Source organism: Danio aesculapii, chromosome 13, assembly GCF_903798145.1.
Source record: "Danio aesculapii chromosome 13, fDanAes4.1, whole genome shotgun sequence".
Lineage (NCBI taxonomy): Eukaryota > Metazoa > Chordata > Actinopteri > Cypriniformes > Danionidae > Danio > Danio aesculapii.
The window spans coordinates 27,672,167-27,690,648 of NC_079447.1; the positions used below are offsets into that span (position 1 = coordinate 27,672,167).

At 34.1% G+C, this 18,482-nt stretch overlaps 2 protein-coding genes across 3 annotated transcripts in view; both read left to right on the forward strand.

Moving 5' to 3' along the window:
• The first annotated feature begins 682 nt into the window (after positions 1–682).
• On the forward strand, positions 683–7,276 carry plaua (plasminogen activator, urokinase a). The gene is made up of 11 exons (XM_056471089.1): positions 683–751; positions 2,485–2,580; positions 2,747–2,798; positions 2,917–3,058; positions 3,744–3,841; positions 3,922–3,963; positions 4,141–4,318; positions 4,723–4,874; positions 4,960–5,100; positions 5,429–5,577; positions 6,752–7,276. The coding sequence occupies exons 2-11, from the start codon at positions 2,524–2,526 to the stop codon at positions 6,947–6,949; spliced, it is 1,209 nt and encodes a 402-aa protein (XP_056327064.1). The 5' UTR covers positions 683–751; positions 2,485–2,523; the 3' UTR covers positions 6,950–7,276.
• A 7,733-nt stretch (positions 7,277–15,009) lies between these two features.
• vcla (vinculin a) overlaps positions 15,010–18,482 on the forward strand; it is a 70,583-nt gene continuing 67,110 nt past the window's right edge. Inside the window, exon 1 of one of the 2 annotated variants that reach the window (XM_056470506.1) lies at positions 15,010–15,390. In XM_056470506.1, coding sequence (XP_056326481.1) covers positions 15,223–15,390 — 168 coding nt within the window. In that variant the 5' untranslated portion in view covers positions 15,010–15,222. The remainder of the gene's footprint in view (positions 15,391–18,482) is intronic. The other variant, XM_056470507.1, reaches the window with a different exon arrangement.

An 18,482-nucleotide genomic window follows, 5' to 3' on the forward strand; every position in this document is an offset into this window, starting at 1 on the left:
TGATCCAATGATTAATTGAATAAGACTGAGAATTCTTTTTAAAGTAATTAAAAAAAGACAATCATGATGCCTTGATAAAATGAACATCATAAAAAAGTCCAGGGTTTCAAGTTTTTTATACCCCAGGCGTGCAAACTGAAGCATTGAATGTAGACATGGACTACAAACATATGTGAATGGCTCAGGATGTTAGGAAACAATGAAGAAATCAAATGTCATCATAGTGACTATATAAATAGGTCCGGTTTGAGTTAAAATGGACTGACAGCAAACAGATGGATGATGACAATGAATCATCATGTGACGTGATACTGTATAATAAAAGATCTAGTAAATAATTCTACACAATCATGAAGAATTAAATTAATTATCTCCTAAACATATTGTGAAATGCCATTGCAATACTGAAACCACAGTGATTGTCATTGCTTCAGGGGCAAAGTCCCTAATAGGAATATTTCCCCTTCAACGTGTTTTATGTGTTTTAAAAGGAAAGAGGTCTTGAGAAATGTAGCATGAGTCACATAATGTGCTTCCACAAAAGCATAGCCAAATTATCTCATTGTTTTCTGCACGGCGCATGTGCCAGTTTGCCTGAGGCCAAGCCCCCTTTCAGCCAATCACAGTGTCTCACTATAAAGCGAGGAACATCAGCAAACACATGACAGCAAGTGCTTAGTAAGCCCAGTAGAGCTCTACACAGCAGCTTCTGCAGGAAACAGAAAGATCAGCTGTGTCTACTATAAGAAAGGTATGCAGTCTGCTTCTGCTTTGTTTTTATTCTTCTATTTGCATATGTGTAAAACTTGATTTATGTACACAGCTTGTGAGAATATGAATGAATTAAAATTTCATTTCAATACATTTATCTCAGACTGAAGTTTTAACAGCTACAACGTACTTTAGAAGAACTATTTTGGATTTGCTTAGAAACCTTTAATGACACATACATTACTTTATTGACACTGATGGTTTTACTTCAAGACTTTAAACAATGTTTACTGAAAAGTGCTTTCAAAAACACAAAATGGTTCATCTATCTATTTGTTAAATGCACCTTTGTAATCTTAATTTGAAAGCGTGTAATTACTAAAATATACCTTTTCTTTCAGTATTTAATTAAGACTCAAATGACAATAAGTAAAATGAAAATGTTTTGAGGATGTAAAAGGCTCTTCATGTCAATAAACATTTTGTAGAAGAAGACTTTGGGGTACTATAAAGCAATTTCTTTAATAATATTAAAGAATAAAGATACAAAAAGTCTTCTATACATGTTTTTATAAAAGACAATATCCTATTGTGCCAATTATTGATAAAAAAATTATAAAGTAATGCTTTGCATTAAATAAAACTGGTCAGCAGTAGATATTTGCTTCGTTTGTTTATTGTTGTTTATTTGTTTATTGTTTCTTTAATGTTTGTTTGTATGATATTTAGTTGTTGCTTGCAAAGTTTGGTTTCAATCTTTTCTTGGCAAGACTTGTTTATTTTTTATCCACTTTTTCAAGTTTAAATGTCCTTGTGGTAAAACAGCACATGTCTAAGAGCATGTGCCTTCAATTTTTAAAAATGTTTCTTATGAATATTTAACTCACTTCTTCAAAATGTTCTTTGGATCTCCAAAAAAGGAAAAAACATTCATTAGAATTTCATTTCAATACATTTATTTCAGACTGAGGTTTTAACAGCTACAACGTACTCTAGAAGAACCATTTCAGATTCCCCTATAAACTTTTAACTTTAAATGACACATACATTACTATATTGACACTGATAGTTTTACTTTTATGGTTACTGAAAAGTGCTGTTGACACAAAATGGTTCATCTATCTATTTGTTAAATGCCCTTTTGTAATCTTAATTTGAAAGTGTGTATTTACTAACATATACAGTTTCTTTCAGTATTTAATAAAGTACACTACAAATGACATTAAGTGAAATGAAAAGGTTTTGAGGATGTAAAAAGCTCTTCATGTCAATAAATATTTTGTAGAAGAAGATTGTGGGCTACCATAAAGCAATTTCTTTAATGATATTTAAGAATAAAGATACAAAAAGTGTTTTATACATGTAAAAAATAAATAAATAAATAAATAAAAATATTTATTAATTTATTAATTTATTATTATTTTTTCATATTTATATATATCCTATTGTGCCAGATATTGATAAAAAATATGCCAGGAGTCATATCATATACTAAAAAAATAATAAATTAATGATTTGCATGAAATAAAACTGGTCAGTGGGGGATATTTGCTTTGTTTGTTAATTAATTTATTGTTTGTTTAATGTTTGTTTGTATGATATTTGGTTGTTGCTTGCAAAGTTTGGTTTCAATGTTTTCTTGGCAAGACTTGTTTATTTTTGTCCACTTTTTCAATTTTAAATGTCCTTGTAGTGAAAGAGCACGTGTCTAAGAGCATGTGCCTTCAATGTTTCTTATGAATATTTAACTCACTTCTTCAAAATGTTTCTTAGGATCTCCAAAAAAGGAAAAAACATTGGTTTGCGGTCAAGATGAAGTGTATACTGCGGGGTTTTCTGCTCACATGTGTCCTGTGCTTGACTGAAGCAGTAAGTGGAAAAATTAGACAGAAGTGAAATTCTTTACTTCCTATAAAAGATCATTCATTCGTTCATTCATTTTCCATTGGCTCATTTCCCTTATTTACTATAAAAGCTGTTTAAATGAGATTAACATTTACTCCCACAGATGTAATATTTACAATTCTTTTTTTAGATTATAGGAGAGATGGATGAAAGGTGGAAATCTTCTTCAACTTCTGTAAATGGTAAACCTCTTTTAATGCTCTACTTTAAAGATTTTCCCAAGTAAATACTATTTACAGAAAACATAAAGTAGTATTTTAAGTATTTATCATAGGTTTAATTATGACTTTTTTCTTCTAGGCGAGTGCATACTTGACAGAGATGAGAACAAATACACAGGAAAAGTGTCAGTGACTGTCAATGGACGGATTTGTGTATCATGGAATTCCCTCCAAGGCTCACGATACTCTGCCTTCAAAAACTGCTATCATAACTACTGCAGGTATTTATATTTATACATTCATTCATTCATTTTCCTTCAGCTTAGTCCCTTTATTCATCAGGGGTTGCCACGGCGGAATGAACCGCCAACTTATCCAGCATATGTTTTACACAGTGGATGCCCTTCCAGCTGCAAACCAGTACAGGCAAACATCCATACATACTCATTTACACACATGCACTACGGCCAATTTAGTTTATTCAATTCACCTATGGCGCATGTCTTTGGACTGTGGGGGAAACCGGAGCACCCGGAGGAAACCCTCACGAACATCAGGAGAACATAGAAACTTCCCACAGAAATGCCAACTGACCCAGCTGGGACTCGAAATAATGACCTTGCTGTGAGGCAACAGTGCTAACCACTGAGCCACCGTGCCGCCCTATATAATCATACATTTTGTTACTAATTTTGTGTTAGAATTGCATACTGTGCATATTTGATTTGAAACATACCATTAAAACCTTTCTAAAAAGTATGTTTATGATGTATAGATGAAATTCGTACTACATATGTCAACTGGACATCTCACCTGTTTTATGAATATATACGAATTCAGACATACTACATGGCGAACATACTGTTTTACACCTACTATGTTTTATGGAAGTAGACAAATTTGATGTTGGAAGAGATTATATTTGCTGACTCCTTTATTAAAAACCTGAATATTTTGCTTTTTCAGGAATCCAGATGACAGGACTCAGCCATGGTGCGTTGTAAAGAAAAGAAACCGTTATGTACGGGAATACTGTGACATTTCTCGGGAGGCAATAAAGCCAGGTAAGTAGAATTGCATCTTGCGATCATTTAAATCATATTGAGAGTACACTGACTAATATAACCTATTAATGTTCATGCAGCCATACGTCTACCAACACCCGAGCCAATAAAGCAGGACACAGGTAATATTCTCACTAGTTTACTTTTTTAATCCCCGATTCTAAAGAAAATTTCAATGGCAATGCAAGAAAACTCTCAGGGATAATACTTGTATGTGCTTTTTCTGTTCATGAGGGCTGCCTAGACATTACTTCTTCTCACAGATTACATGTTTTTGATGTTTGACATGTATTATTCAGAGTTAACATGTGGGGAGCGCCGCTTGGACCGCCATTCAAAGATAATAGGAGGATCAAGGTCAACTGTTGAGTCACAGCCTTGGATGGCAGCTATCTTTAAAGGAGATGGGTTTATTTGTGGAGGAACCCTCATCGCTCCATGCTGGGTTCTCACTGCAGCCCACTGCTTCCCTACTGGGTATGCCAACTTGCGATTTACTGAAATGTTTGACCTTATTTTACCTTAACAATTTTAAAATGACCACAACATAACAAGTGGGCCTCAAAATGACTTTAGGGTCATTTGACCAATGAGGAACACTTTGGAAACCAAAACAGGAGGGAGGAATCTTGCATGTAGATTAAAATGAGAGCTTAGGTAGATGACCCTAATTCTCCAGCTTGGGAGTAGACCTTAAATCAAAAAGTTGGGTGATGACAGTGAATTAGCACAGTGAATTAGAATTTCAGACCACTGCATGCCATGGTCAAAATCTATTGTATTCCAGATAAGGATGGTGTGATAAAATGCTTCATATAGTTAATACATTAATGTGCTATGAAATGCTAATTAATTTGTTTGTTTCTTTATTTTTTGAACAGTAAGAGAACACAAATAAACAGATACTCTGTGGTTTTGGGAAAGAATGCCATCAATGAAACCGACCAAGACAAGGAGCAGAAATTCACAGTGAGCCGACTTGTCATCCACAAGGACTTTGACTACTCAACTGAAAACTACACTCACGACATTGGTGTGTGTGTTTTATATTTGTATTCCAACATTGATTATTCCGGCAGAGTGCCTAAATAAATAACACTGCAAATCTTTTCCTTCAGCTCTGTTGAAGATAGAGGACTACAATGGACGATGCGCAGTAAAGACAAAGACTGTAAGGACCGCGTGTCTTCCTCCTTTCCAGCAAATGCTTCCTGTTGGATTCTACTGTGAGATCGCTGGTTACGGAAGATATCAAAAGGGTAAGACGACATATGCTGTTTGCTAAGATACTGTATCTGAACACAATAACAAAGAGCACTTTCCTACGACAGCAAGATATGAGAGCTGAGAGATATGAGAGGAAAACTGTGTTCACGGAGTTGATCTATGGCATTATTATAACACAGACTGGGACGTCACTGATTACAACAAAACATACTGTACTTATGCTGCAAATATCTTGGTTGAGAATGTAGCTAGACATTGTTTTGGCACTATGGATGTCAATGTAGAATGTTGGGACAATAATTATGTGAACATGTAATATAAATGTAACAAATGTCTTTTTTTCTGCATCTGTTTTTAAAGGTAACTTTGAGTTCTCTCGATATCTGAAGCAGACTCAAGTGAAGCTTATTTCCCAGAATGTTTGCCAGAGAACGTATTACAATAAGGACGAGGTCAATGAAAATATGCTGTGCGCAAATGGTAGAGACTGGAAAGCAGATGCTTGCCAGGTAAACCCAACAATGTTCTACTAACGAGAATATAAATAAGATTTATGAGAGAGAAATGACATTTGGATAAATGATATGTTGACAAGTTAATCAGACATGTTGTTAGAAAACATAAAGGGCGTAGAGTAATGTAGTTTGCAGTGCGCTCACAGTTTTTAAAGAAACTTTTTTGGTGCGTTAATCTTGACAATACTTTTGTTCAAAAAGGTAACGATTCACACTCATCAAGTACTTCATACTGTTTTTATTTTTATATTTATATTCTTTGGGTGATACAAAACCACAAATGTTTTGGCCCAATGCCCTCCTTGAGGAAGGCATTGTGCTGGAACGTATCACCCGAAGAATCTAAAAATAAAAACTGTATGAAGTAATTACTTGATGAGTGCGAATCATTACCTTTTTTAATCAAACATAAAGGGACATAGTTCACCCAAAAATGAAAGTTTTGTCATCATTTAGTCACCCTTGACCTGTTGCAAATCAGCTTTATTTATGTTTTGTTCTCCTGAACACAAAAGAAGATACTTTGAAGAATGTTGGAAACTGATATCCATTAACATTTAGATGTTAGTGGTTACTGGTTTCCAAAATCCTTTAGTTTATCTTCTTTTATATTCAACCAAAGAACAAAAAAACTCTGGAAGCAAGTCAAAGGTGAGTAAACGATGACAGAATTTTTAGTTTTTGGTTGAACTGTCCCTTTAAAGAAATTATAGAAGCTTTCTTTTGCCTTGGAAAAAAAAACACTAAACTGCGGTCAAATTATTTTTAAAAAAGACAGAAAAAAGTTGGAAATAAAGTCAGTATTGCTTATAAACTCACAGTTGGAAGAAGAAGTTGCTATGCTGAGACAATTTTCTAACAATTTTGAGTTTATATTGACTTTTTTATTTAAATTGCATAATTTGTCTATAAAAATCTGGGTTTATATTAAGCAGTTTTACAGAACTGATAGAAACAAGTAAGAATTGGGAGATTTAGTCAGAACTGCAAGAAAAAAGGTGTAAAAATTATTGTAAAATAAAGAAAAAAATAAATGTAAAAACGTATTTATTTATTTATTTATTTATTTATTTATTTATTTATTTATTTATTTATTTATTTATTTATTTCCTTATTTCCCATATGATGGAATTTAATGAATGTCTGAATGTATTTTGTCTTGTTTTAGGGTGACTCAGGAGGGCCCCTGGTGTGTGAAGTAAATAACACCATGTTTATATTTGGCATCATTAGCTGGGGAAAAGAGTGTGCAGAAAAAAATAACCCAGGTGTTTATACAAAAGTCAGCAACTACAATCAGTGGATCTCACAGCATACTGGTTTGCCCAGATATACAGCAGGCTTCAGGTATCCACAAAAGGACTAACTATGACTGAACAAATGCTTAGTGACACAGGGTAATGTTTCAGCCTGCACAGAATGCACGTGCCAATTATTTATCCCATTCGCATTATATATGGCAGCTACTTCTTGCAATCAATAGGAATAATCTTTAACTGCTGTAATTGCATAAGTGTTACTAGTGGTGTATGAAGGATATGCAGAATGAGTGTATGATCATGTTTATAGCAATAAGCATGTAATAAGTGCTCCACAAAGGTACATTTGTTCATTTGGCTGGGCATTATGTTTGTTTGTTTTATATTAATTGTTATTTTTTATAATATATTATTTAATATTTATACAAGAATGTATGTAGGATGAATGTATTTATTTTTTAACACCTCTTATTCTAAAATTTGTTTTATATGAAAGTTTCTTTCCAAGTTTATGGTATTGCAATGTATTATATTTGACATTAAACTTGCTTTAAGTCTCTTCATGTTTTTGTTCATTAATTTTGCGTCATATTTTTTTCTAAATCACAAACAGCATGCATTTTCACTTATGCATTCAAGCTCTTATTAACCAATTCATTTATCTATTAGTCTAAGAGCAATTCATTTTCAGACATTATTCATATATATTTATGGCTGCCAATAAGACTGTTGTTCATGCAAAATATCAATTGTAAATACACTATGTGTCAACTGTTTTGGGACATATGCCTTTATGTGCACATGAACTTTAATGGCATCCAAATCTTGATATGTAGGGCTTACTATTTATTTATTTATAGTGAGGAATGTTCATGAATGGACATATTGCACCATGCTTGAATTCACTGAGGTCCTACGAGCAACTCAATCATTCTGAAATGTTTCTAGAAGCTGTCTGCATGTCTAGGTTCTGGATTTTATAGCATTCTGAGTATACTAAAATATTAATTCTGTTATCATTTACAGTTAAAGAATGGAGAAAAATAAACATGATTTGTTTCAGAAATAGTGTAATATCAAGATTTAAACTTTTTGAGGAAATTTAGTTGAACTTTTGCTTTACCATGCTCATAGAAGTATTTAACAAAATGCCCTTGTAACTTTACAAAAAAAAAACCAAAAAAGTTATGTTGTAGAAAATAATTAGTAATCATAATTAGAGAAAAATAATTATTCTAAATGTTACAGCTGTCAAAAATGTGTAGAACGGGGCTTTCCACAGTTCACTGGGTTTCTTTACTGCCAAGGATTTTCCAGAAAATTTCAGTCAGGTTTAGTTCAGGACACTGGGCTGGCCATTTCATTATTCCAATGTTTTCAGCTTCAAAAGCCCATTTTTTTCCGAAGCTCATTGTCCTGCTTAAAAATTGCTGGCTGGAATGACTGGAGAGTATAGGAACCAAAAGATTTGCATTTAGTCTACCATTATACACAGTTAAGGCTTTCCACAGATTGACAATGAAAATAATGTTTCCCATCTGACCCAAAACTAAGGGCTTTCAGTCCAAATTCCCCTAAAAATTTAGACACTGTCTGTCAAGATACAGATCCTTAGCCTATTCACTTTCTCTTTATGTAGCTGAAGGGTTCATCTCTGTGGCTTCATCAACCTGCTGTCAGGGGTTTGTGTGACTTTAGAGCAGTTCACCACCTAGCAATTATAAAATAAAATGATAAAGTTATGCTGCCAGTTAGCATTTTTCACTTAATTAAAGAAATTACCACAGGATGCGGATTAGCACCAATAAACCAGAGCTTTCTGAAAGTGTTTTCAAAAATCTTCTTTAAGGTTCTTTAATATTGTTTCAGGTTTCAAAATATATATATATGTATGTACAGTTGAAGTCAGAATTATTAGCCCCCCTGAATTATTAGCCCTCTGTTGATTTTTTTCTCCAATTTCTGTTTAACAGAGAGAAGAGAACAAATTACATTGTTTATACAGAGATTTTATTTTTATTTTTATTTAAATACACTGCCTAAAGAAAGATAGTAAAAAGAAAAGTAATAATAAAAACAATAATAATAGAAAAAAATTGCTAACTTTTATAAAATAAAAATAAATAAATAAATAAATAAATAAATAAATAAATAAATAAATAAATAAATAAATAAATAAATAATAAGTACATTAAAAAATAGTGACAACAATAATGGGTGATACGATCAGGGATAATGCTGTGCTATCTTACAATGGTAGGTTAACATAGAAGAAGCTTGAGGTTCTGGACAGAGAAAGAGAAGACGTAAGGATTACAGAAAAAAGATTCCATTTACATACAGGACAGTCACATTATTCCCCAGCACTTATAGCAGAGAAACATGATAATAAGGATTGCCAAACATTTGAGAATTTGCTAGAACCTCTAATTGAATATTAATTTTTTCCAATTGTAGATATAACATCAGATCTTGAAACCAGTGTGATGCTTTAGGGGGCTTTAAAGATTTCCAGTGCAATAAAATTTGTCTGCGAGCCAGTAAAGATGCAAAGGCTATAAAGTTTTGTTGTCTTTGAGTCAGACTCAGTTTATCAGGTGGAATGCCAGACAAAGCATATTCTCCACATGGCATAATCTGTACTTCACACACTTTAGACAATGTATTGAATATTGTTGACCAGTAAGGAATAAGCTTTGGGCAGATTCAAAACATGTAAGACAAGTTTGCTTCGCTTGTGTGACATCTTATACAGGTCTTGTCAAAAGTAGAGTTAAAAGAGGCTATCCGTGATCTACTTAGATGTATTCGGTGTAACACTTTAAATTGTATTAAACTTAGGCGAGCACAAGAAGTGCTACCGTTCACTCTACTTAGGGCATTGCTCCAAGATTCCTCTGAAAATGCTACTCCTAGTTCTTTTTCCCACCTAATTTTAATCTTTTCTGTTCTTAGAATTTTCAAAGACATAAGAATTTTATATGTTCAAGAAATAAAACCTTGTAGATAAGAGTGTGTTTCTAACAGAGAATCAATGGAGGACTTTGAGGGAATGTAGGTTAATTAGGTGAACTAGGCAGGTTAGGGTAATTAGGCAAGTTATTGTATAACGGTGGTTTGTTCTGTTGACTATCGAAAAAATGTATAGCTTAAAGGGGCTAATAATTTTGTCCTTAAAATGTTTTTTAAATTTTTTAAATGGTTTTAAAAATTACAAACTGCTTTTATTCTAGCCAAAATAAAACAAATAAGACTTTCTCCAGAAGAAAAAATATTATCAGACATACTGTGAAAATTTTAAATTTAAAGGGGGGCTAATAATTATATATAAATAATATATAAATATATATATATGTCTTCATGATGGTATAACATTTATTGTATATATAAAGCTGTGTAAGACAAGATTATTGTTCTTCATACAACATCAAAAATACAGTCCCTGTATTATGGAAACATTCTTCAAATGTTCTTCAAAAATTCTTCTTTTGTGTTCTAAAATGGACATAAAGTACTGGTTTGAATTAACTCGTGAAAGAGTAAATTAAGACAATTTTCATCTTGAACCCACTTTTAAAACAAACTGTCAAATTAAAACATATGCCGAAGTAGTTGGCGGTTCGTTCAGCTGTGACAACCCCTGATAAATAAGGGACTATGCTGAAGGAAAGTGAATGAATGAATGAATTATGACAAAAAAGGTCAATGTATACTACTTTTGTAGTCAGTAATGATGCAAACAATAATGATTGAATGCCTGCTTTTTTAGAGCTTCTTGATGGAAACATATTCTTTCCAAAAAACAAAACACTTAATTAAAGCCATAGATTAACTGATTTTAGCTAAATTAACCCGAACACAAAACTTAAAACAATAATGTTAAAACAAAAACTAGTGTTAAAAGTTTTAAAACTCAGAAAATCACATGCTTTTGTATGTGAAATAACTGTCATAATGCCATCCCGATTTTGCAGAAGCATCCCTGAGAAACCACAAGTGTTTACTTCAAAATCATAATAAAACGTGAGACTCCATGGGAGAGAAAATGTGGAAGTAATGAATCACCAAAGACTATATGTAGCTTTAGATGCAGAAACAACATCCTTCCTCTTACCAAGAATACATGATGCTCATGACATGATGCTCATGACAAAGAAATTATTTGACCTAAAAAGGAAAGAGTTTGGTTTACAGACAGATCACGAGCAATGAAATATATATAATAAATGCTATGTTAGCACACTGTTTCCAGAAGCAATGACACCTCCTCTATGTCATTCAATGGAGTATGCAGTTAAATGTGCAACATACATCTGTATTATTAAATATTAAAGGAAAAATGTATGCCTATTATCATGCCCCTTCTTGTTTAACTGTTTCATTAACATTGTTATGTATTATTGTTCTGTTTATATTTAAAACTGTTAACTGCAGACCCCCCACTTGACAAAATATTCATTCATTCATTTTATTTTCGGCTTAGTCCTTTTATTAATCAGGGTTAGCCACAGCGGAATGAACCACCAACTTATGCAGCATGTGGATGCCCTTCCATCTGCAACCCATCACTGGGAAACACCTATACACTCTCTTGACGAAATATATGCAACTATTTTTTGCCCTTTTCTCCTTATTTCATATTTTAGTAATAATCACTTAAATAAAACATCACACAAATTCATCATCTTTGAAAACCATTTTGAAATCTGCCATCTGTACATTAAACCCTCAAGTGGGTGTAGTCATGTTACATATTACAATATATACTATATGGTTTTATGATATATGATTTTAGAATGCATTAAGAAAATCACATTTTATCAAAGCATATAAATATAAAAATCAGACAGGAACTTCATATTTTGTGATCTCAACTTTTAGAAACATCCACCTTTCCAAATTTTGGAACCATTTAACTTGGTTAGACACAAGGTTTTGATTTAACTTTAACTTTAATTAATTTTTTATTAAGAAATGCTTTCAGTTCATCAATTAAATGAGAGTCTTTTTAAATAAAGCAAGTACAAACATTTTGATTTGGAGAGTGCATTTTCACTGTGTTCATTTGGGTGACACTTAAAAGGTTAAACAACTGGTCAATTGTCAATTTACTTGCAATAAAAAATAGCATGTGTGACGGAAATGTTTTTATAAAGATTGTGTAATGAGTCTTATTTTACATTGGAGGGCGCTGTTGCATCATTAGAACAATGATGGGTTTTATGCAAGTTATATTTCAATAAAGCTTCATGAACAGTTTAATAAAAATATATGTTTGAGTTTTTGTCTGGATATTAAATAAAGTAATTATCCTGAGACCCAGAAATACTTTATTCCAACTGATGTTTATGTGACACTGGGAAATGACAAGTGACAATTTGAAATCTATTTATTAATATTTGTTGGCAACTATTTTTTATTTTGTCATCTTTAGAGAGGCTTATGTTTCAATCATTCCATCAATGCATATTTAGACCACTCATTAAAAACAGATTCTCTGCAGTCACTTTGCCAGATATGTATAAACAATTCTGAGTCATGCAACCCAATGAGGAACATTAGCTTATTGCTTCAAGTCTCATTGCAACATTATCAATATATATATATATATCGACATATTATATAATATATATACTAAATTATAGAAACGCAATATATATATATATATACAGATACAGCGGGGTTCAAAAGTCTGAGATAATTGTAAAAATGCCAGCTACAATGATATTTTGAGGATGGCAACAAAAAAGTCAACCCAATTTTGATTCAACATTGAACTTCATAAACTGTGAGTTTGTGCATTTATTTCACTATAATAAAATTACTTGTTTAAACTTGTGTGTGATTGAATGAGTGAGTGTGTTTGTCTGAGAGAGAAAACAATACAATCAAAGCCAATGGAGTGCAAATGCAGCAAATATGGACTAGTCAGCAGCAGGGCTGGATGACATAAAACTGCTGAGCATAGCGTTAGTCACCTTGGCTAAAATAGGACCAGTTTGGCACCATTCCATTTCAATACAAAGAGGCTTAACATCAACAAAAGCCTTACAATTATTAATAATGAATAATTAAAAATGTTCCATCAGTAAACATAATAAGATGATTTCCATTTTCTACACAAACTATGCTGTTGCAAAAATAAAACTGTGCACACTGCCTGAAATCCTGAGTTTTTGAGAGTTTAAAAGCACAGCCATAGCAGGAGTTCTCCTGTCAAATCCGAGAACACTGAGTGACTCCAGACCAAGTCCTAGATACGCAAGCAAGCAGCATCCCCAAGTGATTCTGCACTTACAAGGTTCAATGGCAGCTGCAACTTATATAATAAACAATTTACCTTATTAGTGTTGCAAGACTCTTCTCCGTGCTCCTCCATCTGAAATCTCTCCTTATTTGGTAGCCTTACAGTTGCCTTGTGTTTTCTTCCATATTAGCGCTGCATGATGTCTGAAACTAAATGACAATGGAGTCTTACTTGTCTAAAGACCAAAACTGTGAATTATGTATACATAAAGATAATGCTTAAAGACATTTTCCTGCAGAGGTCCTGAACACATTATCAGATGTCTAAATATATAAAAAAAGAATCTCTTATTATGGGGAGTATCTTTTTGACCAAGTGATTATTCTTGTCTCTAAACACATCATCTGAAGTGTTAAGTTACATTGTAAAAATATGATTTTTGATGTTTTCAAAATGTTATTTATTTTATTTGTTACTGTCGCCTCACAGCAAGAAGGTCGCTGGTTCAAGTCCCAGCTGGACCAGTTGGGATTTCTGTGTGAAGTTTGCATGTTCTCCCCGTGTTGGCGTGGGTTTTCCTCCGGGTGCTCCGGATTCCCCCTCAGTCGAAAGACACTATAAGTGAATTGGATGAACTAAATTGGCCATAGTGTATGAGTGTGTGTGAACTAAACAAATTTCTTTTTACAACAAATTAGCTGAGTATATTTATGATATCTTAGTATCTTTGTGTGGAACACAAAAGAGGATATTTTGAAAAATGTTGGATACTGGTAAACATAGACATTCATAGTAGGAAAAAAAAGAATGTTGTCAATAGTTATCTGATTTTCAACATAAAAATATATATATATATATATATATATATATATATATATATATATATATATATATATATATATATATATATATATATATATATATATATATAAATATATGTGTGTGTTCAACATAAAAAAAGGAAGCTCAAAAAGGTTTGAGACAAATGAAGGGTGAATAAATGATGACAGAACTGTCAATTTTGGGTGAAACATGCCTTTAAGTGTCCAGTGGTTAACCTCAAAATAGGAATTTCTACAATGCCTTGTGTATGTTTATTTGTATTTTTTTAACTGCATTTTAAATTCAATTTAATTTGTAGTTTAATATGGTCACTAAACTAAGTTAACAAAACTAAAACCATAAAACTAACACAATCTACACATTTTAATCAAAATCAAATGCGACTTTTTTCTACTTGAATACTTAATCAGATGTTATAATGATTTCTGAAATATCATGCAACATTTAACATTGAAGTAATGTCTTTCAGCTTTGCCATAAGAGAAATAAATACATTTCAAAATACATTCAAAATAAACTATTCTAATCTATTGTGATCAAATGCATTCAATAATATAGTCTATACTTTGCGGTGTATTGTATATACAAAATATAGGGTTGCAAAAAATTAGTTAAGATTTTTTTAGGGTATTGGAGAGACATTTAGCAGGCACATTAATTTCTGGTTCTTGTAGGTGGGTGTTGATTAATAGCATCTTCTTCCAAAACTAAGATGAACTGTCCACCCACACATTTCACTGTCACACAGAAATGATCACATGAAAAATAAAACAGCAGCAGATGATCTGAATTAGACGCTGCAGCCTAAATATAGATATGGTCTGTTGTTCACTAACACAATTACCTATCATTAAGTCAAATGTAATTCACGGAATCCTCACTTTGTCATTCCAGTCCGACGCTTTCTCTTTTTGGCCACCGACAGCATGACGTAGCCAGGGAAGCTCTCATCACAGGTAGGGTGGGGCGGAGGAGAGTGGAAACAGCGTCAGCGCGGACCAATCAGATGCTCTGCCTGGCGTGAAACCTTTGCGCTGATTGGTTGACGAGCGCTGGCTCTTTTAAGTCTTGCTGTGGTTCGCACTCACCGGGCGCCGTGCTTTGGTTTCTCCACTGAAGGCGTCGGTCGCTGAGGAGGCGTTCAGGGATTTCTCTCTCTGCATGAGTGGAGCAGACCCGGGAATAGACGTTTGGTTCGTGGTGCCCTTGGAAGAAATCACGGGGAAAGCGCAGGACAGAGCCGAACACGTGCCTTTTTCTTACTTGTGCTGAGGATATTAAGATTTCAGGATGCCAGTTTTCCATACCAAGACGATAGAGAGTATCCTGGAGCCGGTGGCTCAGCAGATTTCACACTTGGTTATCATGCACGAGGAGGGAGAAGTTGATGGGAAAGCGATCCCAGATCTCACCAGCCCAGTGGCGGCAGTGCAAGCGGCTGTCAGCAACCTTGTGCGGGTGAGAGAGAAAGAGAGAGAGAGTCCTGTCATCCATACAGCATCTTTTGCTTCTGCTGTCTTTATCAGGGCACACTCAGTTTTGATAAAACGTATACATTTATAAAACACCATGGTAATCATAGCTTCTGTCCACATGCTACCACGTTGGTACCACGGTTATTGGTTCTATTGTATAGACAGTAGCCAGTAAAAAAACTTTCATTTGAGTTTACTGTTAAAATGCTTTATTTTAGTAACAAGATGCTCTGGTATTTTTCTGGAAATTACTATTGTTGTTTATTATACTACTTTATTTTAGACTGATCCTTTGCTTAGTGTCGTTTTAAGAATTGAAAATGACAAACATACTAATTTGGCTGAGAATTAGCTACATCTACAACTTTCTTGATCTATAGATAAATGAGATAATGGTTTAGTGTAAACAGATGCTCTTGAAGGATCAGCGAGGAGACATGAGGATTAGAGCAGGTTTTTGAGATTTTCTTCTAAAACATTTCTCTACAAGTGTTAAAGCGTTTTATTGAAAGCACAAATGTTTTGGTTGGGTTAAAGGGCAGAATGCAACAGCTTTGGAATGAAATGGAAGTTTTTACATCACTAAGGATGTGCAGAAAGGCTATGAAGATTATCAATATAATTTACACCAAGTAAAATGATTATTTCAATAACTGTTCACTGAATGGATCTTTAGGAAACCAAAAAATAAAAACAGGGAAAACAGCTTTTTTTAAACCTGTAAACTTTCCTGTTGCCTAATGTTGTTCTCTAAATGCATCTGATATCGGAGTAATTACAGTATTTTGAAGCTGTGAACCAGCAGGAAGTAATGATGTTTGCATCATAAAGTTGAACTGAGTGTGGTATACATGAAGTGCAGGCTTTATTCGTCTGTGAACAAGGAGTTCATCTGTTTAGAAAAGTACTTCAAGTTCTGGTGTTGTTTCCAGGAAACGTCAAAAACAGAATCATCAATCCCAGAAACTTCAAGAGTATTGTACCATTATTTTCCCAGTGTACCCACAGCAACCAGACTGAATCTTGCTGGTATGTTCTCCTTCCTCTCTGGTCTCCATAAGTGAGTCTCTGAAGCCTAATTGAACCAGTTAACAGAACAGTGACAGTGCAGAATAGAATATCTAAGATTATTACTTGGAAGTTATTTAAAATTCAAAAACAGAATAAAATAGTATACAGAAAGTATTTTTCTGATAGTTGAAGTCATTAAAACATTGCAAAGTTATGAGAGCAGAATGCGTTTCACCACTGCAGATCATCATTTTGTTAAATTGAAAACTTAAAAGTTGTTTCCGTGTATTTCTCCATTAAATATTAGCCTACAGTATGTGTTCTTATTTATCTTTAACCAGGTTAATTTACTCCCAAATGCCATCAAGTCAAGTAACGTGAGAAGAATCCTCCTTATGTACGTGAGGAAGTCACAAATAGAGAGTGAGCATTTTGTGCTGGGAATAAATAGGCCTTCTAGCCTGAGAAGTAACTCTGTCTCACAGCTCATGACGGGATGGGGTGTTTCATACCCAGGGTAAGTGACTCCCTGTTGGTTTGAGGAAGTCTAGGGTGTCAGCGTCTTCGATGAAGACACACCCCAGAGCCCCCCGTTGAGCACCCGTCCCGCACCTCTCATCAGTGCCACCTGTTACTGCTGAAGTGTCCAGCACATCAGCCAAGCCTCGAAATCAAGGCTTTATATCTGTTCTTACTCTAAAGAACGCTCTGTATCTTGGAGACTGGTCTATGTTTAGATTGTCAACATTCTCTTGGTAGCTTTGGGCTTGTGTAGAAATGAATTAATCAGCTATTATAAGGTTAATGACATATAAAGAATCAAAATGCAATAGTTTTTGGAGAAGATAAAACTATGACTGACTAGTTCAAGTGCAGAATATTAGGACAAGGCATAGTAGATACAACCCAGAACCATATTTGGTCTTGTTAACTTACTAATGATCATTTTAGGTGTGGAAAGACTGGATTGAAGCCAGTGAGGAGTGGACAGTTAGATCTGGACCATTTGAGTTCATTTATATTTCTGAGTGCTTTCATGGATCCTAATAGAGAACACAGCAGGGGTCTGGCATGAGGGAGAGTCTCCATGTCTGTTTGTATGTCTGTCTGTTTCTCTGGCCAAGTCTGACACATTGCATTGGAAGAGCGCCATTGGCATACCGTTCATGTGTGTTTGTAAATGTGTTATATCAACCATGTTTTCACCTGATATTAGCATGCGTCCATATTCATCTCTTGTTTCACTGAGACCCTTTCCTCTTATGTTTACTTATCTTTATCTTATGCTGCTTAGGAGTGAGTGGGAGTTTAAAGGAGTGGATATGAATGATAGCTAGGGTTGTAATCTGTGTGTATTGGTACAACTTTTGTTTTGGTCTGCTTTCTCAGAATATGTCTGATAAATATTACATTTAGTCAGTAGTTTGGTCAACTTTGCATATAAAACTATCCTAAAAGTGACTGTACAACAGCATAAATTGTAATTATTAGGGATGCTCCGATCGATCAGCCGAAGATCGGTATCGGCCGATAATCACATTTCATGACTCGATCGGTACTCTGCTATCTGGCCGATCTCATGAACCAATCACAGGTGATTTTTTTAAATGAGTTTACAAGCAGAGGTAGATCCTATATATTAAACATGGCCTACAGCAGCCACAAAACTTGAGGAGGTAAATGATGCATGGTGTGTGAGCGATTGATGCGCTCGCATCACAACAGCTAAAATATGTACAGATGCGGTGCAACCTGTTTATACAGTCTATTGCCGTGACTCGCGTGAGCGATGCCTCTTGCAGCCAATGCATATCCAGTGTTTTGAGCTGGTGTGATGCGAACAGAGCGAGAACCCCTGTCTAGTGTCTCATTCAACCTTATGACCTCTCCAGAAATCATGGCAACGATTCGCGATGAAGCATCAGAATCGGTACTCGTTATCAACCGATCACCATGACATGGAATCGGTACTCGGTATCGCCTGCAAAGATCCTGATCAGAGCATCCCTAGTAATTATTATTAATTAATCTATTATTAATTAATGATTATGGCACATACAGTAT

Coding starts and splice junctions, on each gene's coding strand:
- plaua (XM_056471089.1), top strand. CDS start 2,524: ATGAAGTGTATACTGCGGGGTTTTCTGCTCACATGTGTCCTGTGCTTG. Junction 3,059..3,743: donor TGCTATCATAACTACTGCAG/GTATTTATATTT, acceptor TTGCTTTTTCAG/GAATCCAGATGACAGGACTC. Junction 4,319..4,722: donor GCCCACTGCTTCCCTACTGG/GTATGCCAACTT, acceptor TTTTTTGAACAG/TAAGAGAACACAAATAAACA.